The sequence below is a fragment of the Dipodomys merriami genome, unplaced genomic scaffold (genome assembly GCF_024711535.1).
Source record: "Dipodomys merriami isolate MVZ:Mamm:240054 unplaced genomic scaffold, mDipMer1.0.p SCAF_336, whole genome shotgun sequence".
NCBI classification, from domain to species: Eukaryota; Metazoa; Chordata; class Mammalia; order Rodentia; family Heteromyidae; genus Dipodomys; species Dipodomys merriami.
In genome coordinates this window covers 1106161-1123582 of record NW_027204893.1, presented here as the reverse complement: position 1 = coordinate 1123582, position 17422 = coordinate 1106161, and the positions used below count along the sequence as shown (strand labels likewise).

Here is a 17422-nt window from a genome sequence, read left to right as displayed (position 1 = left end):
ATATATACATACATACTGAAGCAAACTCCAAAGATAAACAAAGGACCTGTTCTTTCATTTTCTGATGACTCTGTATTCTTGACCTATATACACATGTAAACACATACACATCTGAGGGAAGTTGGGGGAAGGGCATAGAATCAGTGGAAAATGGGTGAAAAGTACAGCAGCAGAGCCCACTGGCTACACGGGATATTGAACATGAACCATGTAACTGGTAGATGGAGATGGGAGAGAGGGAATGGGAGAGAATGAGGGAACAGATGATACTATGCAAAAGGAAGGAAATGTACTTATTACCTGATATATGTAAACGTAACCCCGCTGTATATCACTTCTAAAAGAACAATAAATAATTAAATATTCAACAAATAAAATGCTCCAAAATCTTAAACTTCTGAGTGATGTTACAAGTGGAAAAATTCCTCACCTAATCTTAAAGTGGTAGGTCACAGTGAAAACACAGGTTCATTAAGAATGCTGTATAAAATTAGTTCAGTCGCACCCAACCGGAAATCCCCTACAGGATTTAAAAGTGGGCAATAAAAGTCTTATTCTTTTTTGCTTATTTAAAAAAAAAATTAGTTCAGTCTATGTGTTTAAGGTGTGAGAAGAGGAAGACAGCCAGCCTGCTAAGGAAATTGACAAACGTAGGCAAGCAAGGTTGAAGAAACCAGAAAATAGTGGTTTTCAAAAGAAGATTTCATGAGAGGAAGTGGTGACCCAGGCTGATCACTGCTGAGACATGCAGTAAAATGTGCATAGAGAAAGGCTTTATGCTGACAGTGTCAGATGATGCTCTTAAGGGAGGAGGTATGAAGACAAATGCTAGATTCAGATGGATTGAAGAATGGGAGGGAGAGTGTCTGATTTGAAATCTCCAATAATTTTTCTCCTGTAATGAGCTTTTTTTAAGTTTTAAAGATAAAGCTAAACTAAACATTCACCAATAGCTTCCAGACCAGGAAATGAGCTGAAACAAAATTCAGCTAACTGCAGAGCTACTTTTAAAGACATGAGCAGAATAGAAAGATAAATTGTGCCTCAGGTGTTTTTGATTCTTAAAAATATAGAAGACAGGGCTGGGAAGGTGGCTCAGTGGTAGAGTGTTTGCCTTGCATACATGAGGCCCTGGGTTCGATTCTTCAGCACCACCTAAGCAAAAAGGAAAAAAGCTGGAAGTGGCACTGTGGCTCAAGTGGTAGAGCGCTAGCCTTGAGCTGAAGAGCTGAGAGGCAGCACCCAGACCGAGTTCAGGCCCCACGACCGGACCCCCCCCCCCCAAAAAAAAAGAAATATCAAAAAAAAATATATATATATAGAAGACAAGGAATGATAATAGTCAAGATACATTGTGCTCATAAATTGATTCATTAAGTTATAACCCCTTTGTACAACTAGAGATAACAAAAATATAATTAAAAAATAAAATATAAGACAATGAGATTAGAGAAAAAAGGGAGATAATCTCCTGGCAGGAAGGCCATGTTTTCCATCCAAGTGAAGATATGGGTAGTTTTGTTGCCTTGGTGGTAGGAAAATAAGGGAGTTTCCACTGGTGTTGTCTTATTTTCTTAATGAAGTGTGAAGTCAACTGAGAAAGACACTAGAGGTCATATGGGAGGTTTCAGGAGAAAGAAAGATATGAAATAACCATTTTAGAGGGTAATGTTGCCTGTATGTTGAAGCCATTTTAAACTGGCATCAGTCCATTGTTGATCTGTAAAAACGGCACTTTTTTTGTTGTTTTTGGCAATAATAGGGTTTGAATTCAAGGCTTTGTGCTTGTTAGACAAGTGCTTGTACTAATTGAGCCAAACCTCAAGTCTTTAATGCTTTGGGGTTATTTTTTAGATAGTCTTGCTTTTGCCTGTGCCAGCCTCAGACTATAATCCTCCTACCTATAGCTTCCCACTTACTTGGATGATTAGGCATATGCTAATATGCCTACTTCTTGGTTGAGAAGAGGGCTCTTGTTAGCTCTTTTACCCTGGCTGGCTTGGAGCCATGCTCCTGCTAATTTTTGCCACTTCTGGAATAGTTGAGATTATAGCATGAGCCACCATGTTCAGCTAAAAATGGTAACTTCATTTGGTTTATCCATAGAGGTATAAAATAGGAGATAGAGGAAGACAGTTCTAGCAAAGAGTGTAAATAAAGCCTGCAGGTAAAAGAGACATCAGATCTAAAGAGCCAGAGGCAGTTCAGGAAAGCTGCATTGAGGTATGTTTGAAGATAGGCTGAAGAAGGGCACTGAGACTGAGCTTTTTGGTTTTTTGTGTAAGGCTTTTAGAACTTGTCCTAATAGTAATAGGGAGACTGTGAAGATTTTAAGATGAGGTAATGTTTTTCAAACATGTTTGTAGTATTGTAAGTATAATTAATATAAAATACTGCCAGCTACTGGTGGTTCATGCCTGTAATCCTAGCTACTCAGGAAGCTGAGATCTGAGGATCATGGTTTGAAGCCAGCCCAGGCAGGAAAGTCCGTAAGACTCTTACCTCCATTTAACCACCAGAAAACCAGAAGTGGAGCTGTGGTTCAAGTAGTAGAGTGCTAGCTTTGAGCAAAAAAGTTCATGGAGAGCACCCAGACCCTTGGTTCAAGCCCTAGGACCAGATTAGTATTATATATATACTAAATATTACCCTGAATTCAAAACTGACAACTGACTAAATAAGTAAATAAATACTATGTTTTATAAGGGAGATTGAGACAAAAAAATCTTGAACATTTAGTGCAAATAAAGTCTTTTTAAATTGTTGTCCAAATAATAGTGCCTTCTTATCTCTTAATATAGACCTGAATTAAGCTCAAGATGGTCTTTTATTTTCCCCAGACTAGGGATAATTTTATAAGCAGAATTGTATTTACACTATCCTTAGACTCCGTTACTATTGTTGTGAGAAGTATACCTTGCCTTTTTATTTACAGAAGAGGTAGAAAGACTGGAAAGAGACCTGGAAAAAAAGACAATGGAAACTGAAGAGCTTAAGAGCAAACAAACAAAGATCCTTGAGGAAATAAAAGCTCAAGATAAACTAAACAAATCACTGAAAGAAAAGGCTATGTTACAAAAGCAGAACTGTGAAGAGCTAGAAAGTGACCTTAACATGAAAAATGAATTGGTGAGTTCAATTTACAGGTTTGGCTTGTATACATTAGAGCTTTAGAATTCTTTGCCCTTGAGTTCAAAGAATACAACTTCTGACAAAAGAATAGGAAAGATAGGATTAACAGAAATATGTACAAAAAGCTTTACAATTGTGTTGACTGTGGTAAAACTGCCCAGGAGACTAAGGTGTATGGTATAGCACAAAGCGGCAAGAGGTGCTGGCAATGTGAGGAGATGTCAGATTGCACCTAATGTATTGCATCTAATGTATTCTTAAACTGGAAATGTGGGCTAGACTGTATGTACATTGACAAACATTTTTAGAAGGCCATATGGCAAAGTTACCCAAATTTTAAACAGTCATACCGTATGGTACAGAGATTATATCCAATAATATATTCTGTAGCATGAATGTGTAAAGATAAAAATACACACATACCAAAATACTCATTACAGCGTTGTTCATATTAGCAATGTTGCAAATAACTAAAATGTCCCTTAGTGGACATCCATCTGGAAGAATAATAAATTGTTGTTAGTGAAATGGGGTAATCTATCCTGACATGGAAGGTCTGGCACCTTCCATTATGTGGGAAAAAAAAGCAAGTTGTAGAACAGTATGATTATATAGTATAAATGCTATATGTAAAAATATGTGAGATTACATTTGAGAAAAACAACAGCATTTGTACCAAATTCCCAATAGTGGTCATTTCTGAAAAGTGGAATTATAGAACACTTTCAGACTGACCTGTACATATGTGTGTGTGTATATGTTGTCTAAATTTTATATAGTTTGACTTTATGATGGAAACAAGGAAAAATATCAAAACAGATATACAAACTGGATGGCATAATTTGAGGTGACTGATCAAGAGCAGTCAGTAGAAGGCTTCTTTTCTAATCAGATTTTGTTATTTTGAACATACAAATATGATAGAACAAATGAAGTCCTGTTGTTTTAATTTTCCACTTTTATACTTGTTGGAAGGTTGAATGTTATTCATGTATTTTTTATTTTGTTTATTATTTGTATTTTTCAAATTAACAGTGTGTTTGTCTATATTCTATTCAGCCAAAAGACTATTAAATTTAAAAACAGAATTTTAGATTGTATTCTGAGGGCTTAACATTTGAAAAACATTTTCATTATCTTTTACAAAATATCTAATGACATTATCATCTATAATTATGCAATGATTTCCAGTGTTATAAAGTAATTGCTCAAGCATTAAACCATTTCCGTTATGAAAAAAAAGTAGCACTGAAGTAAGTCTTTTGGTGGCTAGTTAAACTGTAGTTGTCCCTTAACCACAAGCTACAAATAGGAACTTGCTCTTTGTCCTAAAACAAGTTGTTTAATTTCGATCCTTCATTTTTTTATTTTTAAGACGAAATGATTTGCTTGTCCTGCCATCCTTATAGATTTGTAAGAATTTAATGAGGTGATAAATGTGAAAATAATTTAAAATGAATCAAGCTAAGTAAATGGAAGGTGATAGAGTGATGTGTCCATGAGAGACAGAAACAATTACTAATAACCATATCTTCCTATACAGTTAGTTGTCAACAAAATCAACCTGTAGTATTATAGCCTAATTCTCTAGAGCTCTCCAGGTGACAATACCTGTTTGCTTCTTTCTTCTTTTAGCCCTTGTGCTGGTTTCTTGCAGGTCCTTTTCTGCTGATTCTTTATTCTTCTTTAAAGGTAGTTCTGCAGAGTTGAACTGCACACTATGTTTTTTGTGGCTTGCATGATAACTTTGTATTAATATGCTTGTTTACCCTTTATGTTTTAAAATGGCTTGTCTCCTTGGGAAATGTGTTTGTGTGTGTACTTATTTTTAATGGATGTGTACATAAGAACAAATTTGAATGTATGGGAAATAATTTGTATCATTTTTCCTATTGATAAATATGCAGTCATCTCTTGATGTCCACAGCCAATACTATTACTAGCTTCCTAGAAATCTAGTTCCAAATGATAAATTTGACTTTCAGTTTGTTCTCATTTATGCATTCATCAACAGATACTTATTTAATACTTACTGTATGCTAGGCTTAAGGCTATGAAAAAGCACAAAAATACTTTGAAATATATAAACTATTTATTCTAGAAACTAGTTAATTGATCTGTTGGTTTCAGTCTTGTTTGCCTTTTGTTTGGCTCTATTATCAATGAACTTTGAGGAAAGAAGCCCAATATAAGTTGACATAATCAGTACTGTTGATTGTGAGTTACTTTTCCTTGAGACTCAGATCCCTATGATCATTCAGTGAAAATATCAATGTGGGTAATGTACTAACCCTACTGCAGAACATTGAAGGCAACATGAAAAAACAGGCTGTCCCATGGGATAGTATTAGATTTCCAAATAGGCAACTTGGAATTGAACGCTACCTTCTTCCACCAGCATCACAATTGGGCAAGTCATTAAGCTTCTCTGTCAACTTTTATCATCTCATAGTGCAGTTGTGAAGATACAGTGAGGTAGCATATGTAAATCATGTAGCACAACATCTGGCACATTAGAACTCAGATCAGTGCTACTTCCATTTTAAAGGATGCTCAGGAGATGACTGTAAGCAAAGTCATGCACGGCTTTGATTTTCTAGTCTTGTAAAATGTTTGTGTTTTGTTTTCTTCTCTTCAGCTTGCATTTTTATATTAATGAAATACTCCTGCATGTTCTTTTATCTCTATTATTAGGTACTGGAAAATCACTTAGTGGACCTTTGAAATACACTCATAGTAATGGTACATAGTTAATGAAATTACTAAGTTCTGCTACAAATCTAATATGTAACTTTTGGACAAGTTATTTCACTAATCTGTGACTCCATTTCCTTATTTATAAATTTAGAAAACACAGTTGTATCATTCTCCTCCTCCTCCTTCAAAAATTTCTAAGTTTAAGTTATATAGTAGAATTGCTTTTTAAAAAATTAATATTACATATTTTGATCTGATGAGCTTATTTATATTTGTTTATTTATTTATTATTTTTGTTTTGTTGGTTGTGAGGCTTGAATTCTTGGCACTGTCTCTGAGCTCTTCAGCTCAAGGTGAGCACTCTTACCATTTGAGCCACAGTACCACTTCCAGTTTTCTAGTGGGTAATTGGAGATAAGAGTCTCACAGACTTTCCTGCCCAGGCTGGCTTTGAACCATGATCTTCAGATCTCAGCCTCCTGAGTAGCTAGGATTACAGGCGTGAGCCACCGGTGCCTGGCCATTTATTTATTTTTAATAAAAAAAACTTATTTACATTTCACTCGCTATTACAAGTAATGATATTCTAGCCCAGCATGTTAGGGGCATCTCTAATCCCAGCACTCAGGAGGCTAACTCAGAAGCATCATTATTTAAAGAAAGTCTGGTGTATATAGGGAGAGCCTGTCTCAAAAAAAAAAAACAAAACAAAACAAAAAAAAGATGATGTTCTGTACACTCAAAACCTGCCATTAGCCACCAATAATATAACAACATAGTATAATTTAAACCAAATTCTATTTTTCTCCTTTTCACTCCTCTGTAGTTATTATAAAATATCACTTCTCCACATGATTTGAATCTGTCATTAATTAAATAAAATGTAAATGAAAGTAAAATAAATTAGTGTTACTTATGAGGAAATCAGGAAGCAGGAACTTGGTAGTCCAATTACTTGAAAATGGTTGATATGAAGTTATTTCATGTTTACATAAAACAAATTTAAATGACTTTTAAAAAATCTTTATTATATCCTGAAATAGCATATAAACTACAAAGATCTTTTGTGTGATCTCTTCTGAAATGATATGTTCAGTTTTGATAAGATTAAGATACAGCCGTCTCTGTGTTGTGCTATTTGCTATAGAATTTTGAAAAATTATTGGTTATGATAAGAACTTCCCATATCATTGTAACTTTATCCTAATGTGCTGATACTATATGTTATGTCATTATGTTGGACCGATAGCTAAAACAGAAGACCATGGAACTAACACGAGCATGTCAGAAGCAATATGAGCTGGAACAAGAGCTGGCTTTTTATAAAATTGATGCCAAATTTGAGCCACTAAATTATTATCCACCAGAGGTAAGTTATTTTAATTTTTTAGTAATCCAAAATTAATGCCTAGGTGACTAATGGCAGGATAGGGAAAAGTGGGAGGATATGGTAGGGACATGCAAGAAACTTTACCACTAACCATTATCGTTTTTTTTCTTCTGAGGGAATCATCAAAGTAAACTGGGTTTTGGTTAAATCTGCTAATTACTTGGCTCAGGAATAAGAATAGTGTCATGAAGAGGTGAATGCCTCCAGATTTTTTCCTATAGTCATGTCCGTATCCAAAGCAAATGTCTTAACCTTCAGTCACCTTGCTTGAGAATATGGGTTGATTAAATCTGAACTTTTGAAGAAAGTGCTTCAGGACCATTGTGTAAATAACTCCCAATATGATTTGTTCAGCTACTCACTAGATTCAGTGTTTGTTACCTATTATTAGAACGATTGTCACAAATGCCACCAAAACAAGGCAATAGCCTAGCTTCTAAGACCCAGTGATTCCAACAATACTGTTAAATTTTTTTAAGTTCAGTTGTTAAATTTTATTATGTTGAAATTTTACTGATATCAGTCACGAAACCAGAATACACTCAGGCTTCTGAAAGACTAAGAGATTCAAAATCACAGAATTGTAGGTCCTTCATTAATCAGTGAATCCAAGTGTTCACTCCTTGGTAAGAGAAAGACCATTTTTCATTGGAATTCCCTTTTGATATATTAAGCATAAGATGTGAAAGTACATTTTTCAGCTCCTTAAGCATATAAGATTAATATAAATTTAGGTGATTCTGTAACATGTTTGCCACTAATAAAATGAATAATGTCAGTTGACTGGAAGTTGTTTATTTACATTGCTTTTAGTGTGATGAAATTGATAAAGCCCCAGATGAGAGCCCTTACATTGGTAAATCCAGATACAAGAGAAATATGTTTGCCACTGAGAGTTACATTGCCAATGATGCCCAGACCATACAGATCAAAAAGATGGGGCCAGATGGAGAACAGCATAGAAATGCTGAACATGTGAACTTGAGAGAACATGAGCTACTGGACATACAACTGGAAGATAAAGAAAAGAAAATAAGTGCAGGTTAAACAAAGTTGCTTTTTAAACTTATTAAAAATATAAGGCTCTGGATTTGATCCCTAGCACTGCAAAAATAGGAGGAAGGAAGGGAGGCTTTGCACCCCAGTTTTGTTTCATAATTATTTTTGGTCAGTTGTGGGCTTGAACTCAGGGTCTAGGTGCTGTCTCTGAGCCTTTTTGTATTCAAGGTTCATGCTTTACCACTTGAGTCACAGCACTACTTCTGGTTTTTGAGTGGTTAATTGAGCTAAGACTTTTCTGCCCAGGCAAGCTTCTGCCCAGCCCAGCTTCAAACTGTGATTCTTAGCTCTCAGCTTCCTGAGTAGCTAGGATTACAGTCATGAACTACTGACATCTGGCTGTTTTATAATTTTTAATGAAAAAAGTTGATGGTATTATTGTTTACATGAAAAATCTAAAACAGAAGTAGTGTTTGCTTGGGCATATTGTTACTTTTTGGTTCTAGTCCTGGGGTGTGAACTCAGGGCCTGGGCAATATCCCTGAGCTTCTTTGCTCAAGACTTGTGCTCTACCACTTGAGCCACAGCTCCAGTGCCCCCTTTTTGGTGGTTGGAAATAAGAGTTTCATGGACTTATCTGCTTGGGGTGGCTTTGAACCTCGATTCTCAGATCTCAGCCTCCTGAGTAGGTAAGATTACAGGTGTGAGCCACTGGTGATAGAGCATATGGATGGTATGTTTTTAAATTTTTTATTACAAAGGTGATATACAGAGCATATTGTTGTTTATGATTCATACTAAGAATTGAGATTTGAGATTTGGGTTTCTGACAGTAATTGAATGGCATCATATCAGATGATTGATCTAAGAGTTTATGAATCTCATTCTGCCTCCAGGCATTTAAAGACCTAATCAATAATAGCTGAAGAAAGTAAAGAAACATTTTTATTGCTTATTATATATGTGATCCAAACCTGAAATGGTGCTTAGGATAGGTTGGAATAGATCACTTTTCCCTTATCTTCATGCCAAATGCTGGCCTCTGACTCTTTTTGATGTCCCATACCCACTCGATCTCTCCAACCATTATTCCATTCCCAAACAAATTCAAGGGATCTAACCACTTCTGGCAAGTCACACAGAGGAAGAAGTTAAATTGAGAGATTCTTTAGAGACCCTGCCAGTGTCAAACTCTATATCCACTTACCAACTCAGCTGTATGCGTATGGGTATACAAAAAGAACTCCAACCTGAGTTTATGCATCCCACTACTTATAATTACCTTTTAAATTTTTTGTGGAGCTCTCACAAATCAGATCAACAGCTTATCATCCCTTGACTGATAGTTAAATAGAAGACATGGAAAGCCCAGTAGAAGTTGACCTGGCAAGAGTAGAGAATAAACAGTTCTTTTTTATATCCACCATAACCGAGGCCTTCGAAGGGGAAGGCAAAAATAGATGAGTGCAGCCTCAGCTCAGAGGCTTATAGCTTTGTTGGAATCTGAGAGTGAGAAAGGATAAGAAAAATCTGAAATTTGAGGTAGGAAGTAATTGATTTGACATCACCTCCACCCAGGACCAGATAAAGTAAATTTCTTGATATTAAGACCCATCATATATAATATTTGCCTCAACACAGGAGTAAAAAAAATTTCTTAGCTAGTTCTAGGATTTGAACTTGAGGCCTCATGCTTGCTCAGCTTTCTTGCCAAAAGCGAATGTGCTGCCACATTTCCAGACCAGTTTGTTGCTGCTTAATTAAATGTAGACTCTTGAAAACTTATCTGCTCACGCTGGCTTCAAACAATGGTGCTCCAGATCTCAACCTCCTAAGCAGCTAGGGTTATATACTAGGCCAGCACTCAGTCAAACACAGGATTTTTTTTTTTTAACTACCATGAACATAATAGGACATTGTGACATATGAAATGCTTAATTTGTATGCTTTTAAATCTGTATGCTTTTAAAAGAATTCAGTTATGTTGGGGAAAAAACCAAGTTGTACCCAACTTTTACATTTAAAATTTTATGAGTAAAAGGGTCACTTATAGTTTTATAGCATATCATTAACAATTTATCCTTTGGGATTATAGAAATGAAAGCCAGTGTAATTGCCTTTTAACTTTTCTGTGGCTATTAACAGAATTTAAGGGAGAAGGAAGTTTGCAGAATTCAGATTTTTTTCTTGTGTGTATATGAGCATTTTTTAAAAATTTGCAGCAAAAATTCAACTGTCAGAACTACATGATGAAATAGAAAAGGCAGAACAAAAAGTTTTAAGAGCTACCGAAGAATTTAAACAACTGGAAGAAGCTATACAACGGAAAAAAGTATGTAAAAGCAAAGCAACTTTGCCAAGAGCAAATGAAAAAGATATAATGTGCTTTTCTTTTATAATTATACAAAATTATTTTTAGATCATTATTATCTAATTAACTGTGGTATAATTCCAGAGTCAAGTATACTTTATGTGAAAAGATGTATTCAGACTTCTAAGTTATGAAAGTAGTTCCTTTAGACAAGGATGTTGCTTTTTGTTCTATCTCTTCTAACTTAATTAAGCACCCTCCACCTTTAACATTCTGGGACCTAGATTACTAACCAGAAGACATCTTTTCTGTAGCATGAACATCATTAAACACAAGAAGAAAAAGAAGGGGAAAAAAAGATAATGAAAGTAATATACTCTCAGAAACCAGTAAACCAGTAAACCAGTAAACATTTCAAATGTATGATAAATTTCATAGAGGAAAAAGTTTAAAACAGAGCTTTTGAGTTTTGCTTTTTCTTTGCCTTCCTTCCTGCCTTCCTGCCTTCCTTCCTCCCTTCCACACTAGGGTTTGGACTCAGAACTTTGCTTGCAAGTCAAACACTCTACCACTTGAGCTCCACAGTATTTTTATTATTTTTATTTTTTGTCACAATTTTTAAATGAGTAAATTTATAACCTATAAAAAATCAGTATTTCACAATTGTAATGATAACTGCACCCATGCCATAATGGATAGAACAAGAATGTAAAGTGTAAAGAGTTCAGATTCTTTAAAAAAGACCTATTTGTAGGTTAATCTAAAGCTTATTAGACACAGTATATGCCAGTTGTCAGGACTGTGTCCTTAATGAAGTACAGACAAACATGTATCCCTTTGTAAGAAACAGACTTGTATGAAAAACTTGTTTATATTTAGCAAAACAACATACTAATAGAGGAAAAACATAGAATTAGGAAAGACAATAAAAGGATATAATTTAGATTGTGTGGGTGAAGAACTTTTAAGAAGATGACATTTATGCTGAAACAAAAGCTGAGGAACCAGTGAGGCTGAGTTGGGAGAGTATTCCAAGCAAGGTGACAGTGTGTTCCAAATTCTTGATTTTTCTGCAGAATAAGGGAAAGTAGTGGAAGATGAAGCTAAAGAATCCTGAAATTAAGGATTATGCCATGATTTTTAGGCCATTTTTAAAGTGTTTAAAATTTTTTATCCTATTTATCTTTATATAAGGTTACTTTGTTGCATTAAGAGTGAAATGAGTGAGGGAGAAAAGAGTGTATTTGTTAGGAGGCTGGCATTCAGTCCAGATGATTGATAAAAATAGCTTGGGTAGACCAGGAAAGGCAAGAGTGGCCATGGAGAGAACCAATCCCGGGTCAGATTAGCAGGAGAATTAACAAAGATTTCAGATGAATTGAGAATGGCTCTTGAGATGAAGGAGGCTAAATATGAAGGAAGCTGTCAAGAACTTTCCTTCCCTTCTTCCCCTGCTCAATGCTAATGCTCTACCACTTTGAGCTGCAGTGCCAGCCACTGGTTAAGTGAAGATAAAAGTCTCAGACTTTCTGCCCTGGGTTGACTTTGAACTGCAATTCTCAGATCACAGCCTGCTGAGTACCTAGGATATAGGTGTGAGCCACCAACACCAGGCTCAAGGCATCATGTTTTGTAATAGCACTGGCCAAAGCTAAAGATTGGGGGCTGGGAAGGCGGCTCAGTGGTAGAGTGCTTGCCTTGCATGCATGAGGCCCTGGGTTCCATTCCTCAGCACCACATAAGCAGAAAAAAGCCAGAAGTGGAGCTATGGCTCAAGTGGTAGAACACTAGCCTTGGTAGAACACTAGCCTTGAGCTAAATAACTGAGGGACAGCGCCCAGGCCCAGAGTTCAGGCCCCACGACCGAAAAAAAAAAAAAAAAAAAATATATATATATATATATATATATATATATATACGTACTTTTAAAATAAATATTTTAAATAAAATTTTTCTAAGAAAAATTTTGATAAGGAAAATAGCCTAGATATTGTATTTTCTTATACTACTAACAAATTTAAATTTCAGCCTACTTCTTATCAGTAAACTAAAAAAATCTCAATAAAAATTTTTTGTACGGGCTGGGAAGGTGGCTCAGTGGTAGAGTGCTTGCCTTGCATGCATGAAGCCTTGGGTTCGATTCCTCAGCACCACATAAGCAAAAAGGAAAAAAAAAATGCCGGAAGTGGCGCTGTGGCTCAAGTGGTAGAGCGCTAGCCTTGAGCTGAAGAGCTGAGGGACAACGCCCAGGCCCAGACTTCAGGCCCCACCACCAGACCCCCCCCCCCCAATTTTTTTTTTTTTTTTTTTTTTTTTGTAATTTACAATATAGTATGACATGACTTTACCAGGTAACAGGGAATTCTTTTTTTTTTTTTTTTTTTTTTTTTTTGTGGGTCGTGGACCTGAACTCTGGGCCTAGGCGCTGCCTCTCAGCTCTTCAGCTCTAGGCGAGCACTCAACAGCTTGAGCCCACAGCGCCACTTCTGGCTTTTTCTGTTTACGTGGTGCTGAGGAATCGAACCCAGGGCCTTATGCATGCGAGGCAAGCACTCTACCACTACCACTGAGCTACCTTCCCAGCCATAACAGGGAATTCTTAAATTTTTTTCCTGATTAAAAAAATATTACGATCATGGGGAATTAATTGCATACTCATCATTTCCTTCCATACTTTTTTCTCAAATGTAATGTTTATTACATGTTTATTACTGTGCCCATTATTAAAATAACCAAAGAAAAATCCATTTAAAAATGCCCAACTGTCAGTCCAGGCAGTACTGACGTTTCAGCTTGACTGGTTCATGGTAGAGCATAAATATGTGGGCATCTGAAGCAATTCCTTAAAGACCCAGCTTGGTTCTCCTCCAGTGTCTTCTCTTGGAGTTGTACCTGATTTTGTTACCAGTTTTCATCCGAATCCACTGGGGAATGGGGCGATTTTGCTTTTGTTTCTTGGCCAGAAACCACTTGATTCTGAAAGTTTTGTGAGAAGACATGATGAGAAGCTCTGGAAGGCACAGTAATCATGATGGCGAACAAAAGCTGAAGAGCTTCTTCCATACTTTTATTTTCATCTTATTTTATACTTTAATAACAGATTTTTGAGAAACATTTCTATACTTACGTAAATTTCTGTGCTAAAAATTGTTCAAAGTAGCAGAGTATATAAGCTTCTTGACCTGTATAACTTGGATAAATGTACCTTTTTTTTTGGTGGTACTAGGTTTAAACTAAGGGCCTCATTTTTACATGAGGCAAACATTCTACATGCCATTAGCCTTTTGCTTTTTGTGTCTCCTTTCTTTTCTTTTTTCCTTTCTTTGTTTTTTATATAGGGTCCTTTACTTTTGCTGAGGCAAAAGTACTTTCATAGCAGGATTACAGGCAATAACCACCATGCCCAGTTTATTTGTTAAGCTAGTGAGTCTGGCTAACTTTTTGCCTGGACTGGCCTGAAATTGTGATCCTCTTATCTCTACCTCCCAAAAAGCTGGTATTAGAGGTGTATGTCACTATCTCCAGACAGGATAAGTATATATTCTACATTGTGTGTTTTGGAGATGGAAGTAAATTGAGTACCAGTGGTTTATTCCTTGTTGTAATCCTAGCTACTTGGTAAGCTGAGATCAGAAGGATCAAGGTCGCAGGCAAAGGTAGGCAGAAAAGTCCTTGAGATTACATCTTAGTGAAAGAAGCTAGACATGGTATATACACCTTTCATCCCAGCTAGAGTGGGAAGTGAAACATAGGTAGATTGCAGTTCAGGTATACAATCCAAGCTGGCAGGAAGTGCTAACCAATACTAGAAGCATAGTTTAGTGGTAAAGCCCCTGTCTAATAGGTGCACAGCCCTGAGTTCAAACCCCAGGGTCACCTAAATAAGTCAGATTTAAAATTAGGCTGGTTCAAATTTAGAGTGAATTAGTTAAAATTTAAAGCAAATTATAGTTTAGAACAATGCCTGGCACATTATAAACTCATTTATCTTTACTATTATAGTTTAGTATTTTACAGTTTTCTTGTACTAAGTAAAATGACAACTTTTACTTGTGCCTGTTACTAAATTATTAATTTTCGTAAACCTGTAAAATAAGATTTTCTGCATATAACTAGCATTAAAAGCATAAGGTATACATGGAGTGCCTAGGTTACGCCCCACATTTTATTTTAAAAACGAATTGATAGAACATAGGATACTTTTTTAAATTGTAGTTGTCTGTACACATTTTTGTTGCTGTTCTTTGTTAATTTTGTGTGGTTGCCGTGTGGGTGGCTTAGATTTCAGAAACAGAAAAAGACCTTCTTTTCAAGCAATTGAGTGGTAGAATACAACTGTTGAATAAATTACGCCAGGAAGCTCTGGATCTAGAAATGCAGATGAAAAAGCAAAGGCAAGAAATGGCTGAAAAGCAGAAGGAGATCAAAGATATACAAATAACTATAGAGAGCCTGGATCCCAAAGACCCTAAGCATGTAAGTAAACTAAGGACTTTTGACTTCTATAGAGACGAGAATATTATCCTATTTTGATAAAATGTCTTATCGCTTTCACTCAAGAGTTCTTTCTGGAAATCTCTTAGTTTGATGAACAGATTTGTTTTTTCATATAATGTATATATAGTCAAAGAACATGTTTGTATATTATATACATATATATATACATATATATGAAAAAAAAAATATATATGAAATAACCTAGGGCTTCAAGGAACTAGCTTTCACTAAACAATGGCTTCATGGTATACTTTTTTTTAAAGTGCTTAAGTTTCATTGTATTTCAGAGTAAGAGAAACTTGCTTAAAGATGCTCTGTAGACTTACTTTTTCTCCTTCCTTGCCTCCTTCTCTTAAAAGCAGAAAGAGGCTGGGCATCAGTGGCTCATACTTTTAATCCTAAATACTCAGGAGGCTGAGATCTGAGGGTTGTGTTTTGAAGCCAGCTTGGGCAAGAAGGTTCATGAGACTATTATCTCCAACTAACTACCAAATAAACCAGAGGGGAGCTGTGGCTCAAATGGTAAAGTGCTAGCTAAAGGAAGTTAATACCTTTTTCTACCTCTTTTTAAATCATTTATGCAAATATTCCACTAAAGCTATTTTCTGTTTCATATTGTTTTATCCTTAAAAATGAAACATTTCTCTGAAGTGTGTCTTTTTTTGTTGGTGGTAGGGCTTGAACTCTGGGCCTGGGAGCTGTCTCTCAGCTCTTTAGCTCAAGAATAGTGCTCTACCACTTGAGCCACAGTGCCACTTCTGGTTTTCTGACTAGTTTATTGGAGGTAAGAGTCTCACAGGCTTAGCTGCCCGGGCTAGCTTTGAACCATGATCCTCAGATCTTAGCCTCCTGAGTAGCTAGTTACAGGCATGAGCCAGTGGGCACCTGGCTGAAGTGAGTCTTTTTAGATATGACCAGCTGTGGTCAGGTGGGTCAGGATCTTGTCTCTTTAGGTGAGTCAGCATTATCTTTTAAAAAACTTTACTCTGTATTAACAGAAAACATAAGATTAAACATGATCAAGACAGTGCTATAAATTGCTGTAAATACTGATTAATTAAACATTTTAATAAAATATATAACAACTAATTCTGATAAGGGATAATTTTATCATCATAGACAAAAGCTTTCTAACAAAAGCTTAAGATATAATATTAACATTGAAACCAAGAGTAGTTTTGATTATTTTAAGAAAAAATTTTAGGTGAAAAATGGGAGGTTTTAGGTTCTATAATTGTGTTATGGAGTCAATATTACCTTATTTTATTGTATTTATTTGTTTAGAGCCTGATCTATGTAAGATCCCTGAGGATAATAATTGTATATGGCACTAATGTCTGTGTCTCTTGGGGCTAGCCCTTTGTTGATGCATGCTTAAGTCCTAGAGGTAGGAAGGAAAGAGCCTGTAGGCTCTACCCAAAGCTCAAGTGCTACTTCTTCCATTTCTCTGACATGACTGTAATTAGAACCTTCAACGAACTACTGTGACATTCTGGGTAGATAGGGAGTTTAAATTTCACTGTTTTTTTTTTTGGGGGGGGGGTCCGGTCGAGGGGCCTGAACTCTGGGCCTGGGTGCTGTCCCTCAGCTCTTCAGTTCAAGGCTAGCGCTCTACCACTTGAGCTACAGCGTCACTTCTGGCTTTTTTTCTTTTTGCTTATGTGGTGCTGAGGAATCGAACCCAGGGCCTCATGCATGCAAGGCATGTGCTCTACCACTGAGCCACCTTCCCAGCCCCTCGCTGTATTTTTATAAAGAAATGATACATTGGAATGGTGTCTATTTTGAAGGTAGCTAGAATTACTCTGTACTAATGGGAGCAGACCATTACAAACCTTGTTTCTTTTTTGTTAGAACTACTAAAAAAAATTGGGGGGTGGCCAGGAACTGGTGGCTCATGCCTATAATCCTAGCTACTCAGGAAGCTGAGATCTGAGGATCATGGTTCGAAGCCAGCCTGGGCAGCAAAGTCTGTGAGCCTCTTAGCTACAATTAACCATCAGAAAACCGAAGTGGTGCTGTGGCTCAAGTGGTAGAGTGCTAGCCTTGAGCTGAAGAGCTGAGGGACAGTTCCCAGGCCCAGAGTTCACAACTGACAGAAAAAAAAAATTATATAACTGTAACCCCTCTGTATATCACCTTTATAATAACAATAAAAATATTTCTTAGGGAAAAAAGAAATAAAAAGAAAAATAACTTAAGTGATTTGCACTAATCACCCTTTTAGGAAGGGTCAGAGCCCTTGCTTAAGCTACTTTAATGATCTTCTCATCATAAAAAGATCAAAGGTCAAAAGAAATCATTTTAAAATTAGCTCAGAATCAAGCCTAGTTGGGTTTTCAAAATGTAAAATCATTTTGCTAGGTTTCAAAAGGAAAAGGTACTATTTGACTATG

The 17422-nt window shown here is 36.2% G+C and overlaps 2 protein-coding genes across 7 annotated transcripts in view; one reads left to right on the top strand and one right to left on the bottom strand.

The window, feature by feature from the left end:
- The window catches only part of LOC138803181 (centriolin-like), an 86627-nt gene that overhangs the window by 13166 nt on the left and 56039 nt on the right, over positions 1–17422 (top strand). For 4 of the 6 annotated variants that reach the window (XM_069987032.1, XM_069987029.1, XM_069987027.1 and 1 more), the window contains exons 7-12: positions 2936–3129; positions 4768–4824; positions 7079–7198; positions 8033–8261; positions 10441–10550; positions 14811–15005. In XM_069987032.1, coding sequence (XP_069843133.1) covers positions 2936–3129; positions 4768–4824; positions 7079–7198; positions 8033–8261; positions 10441–10550; positions 14811–15005 — 905 coding nt within the window. The remainder of the gene's footprint in view (positions 1–2935; positions 3130–4767; positions 4825–7078; positions 7199–8032; positions 8262–10440; positions 10551–14810; positions 15006–17422) is intronic. The other 2 variants (XM_069987031.1, XM_069987030.1) reach the window with 1 other exon arrangement.
- LOC138803167 (large ribosomal subunit protein eL39-like) lies at positions 13317–13549 on the bottom strand. Its single transcript, XM_069986989.1, has one exon. It carries the CDS (start codon positions 13526–13528, stop codon positions 13373–13375), a length of 156 nt encoding a protein of 51 aa, XP_069843090.1. The 5' UTR covers positions 13529–13549; the 3' UTR covers positions 13317–13372.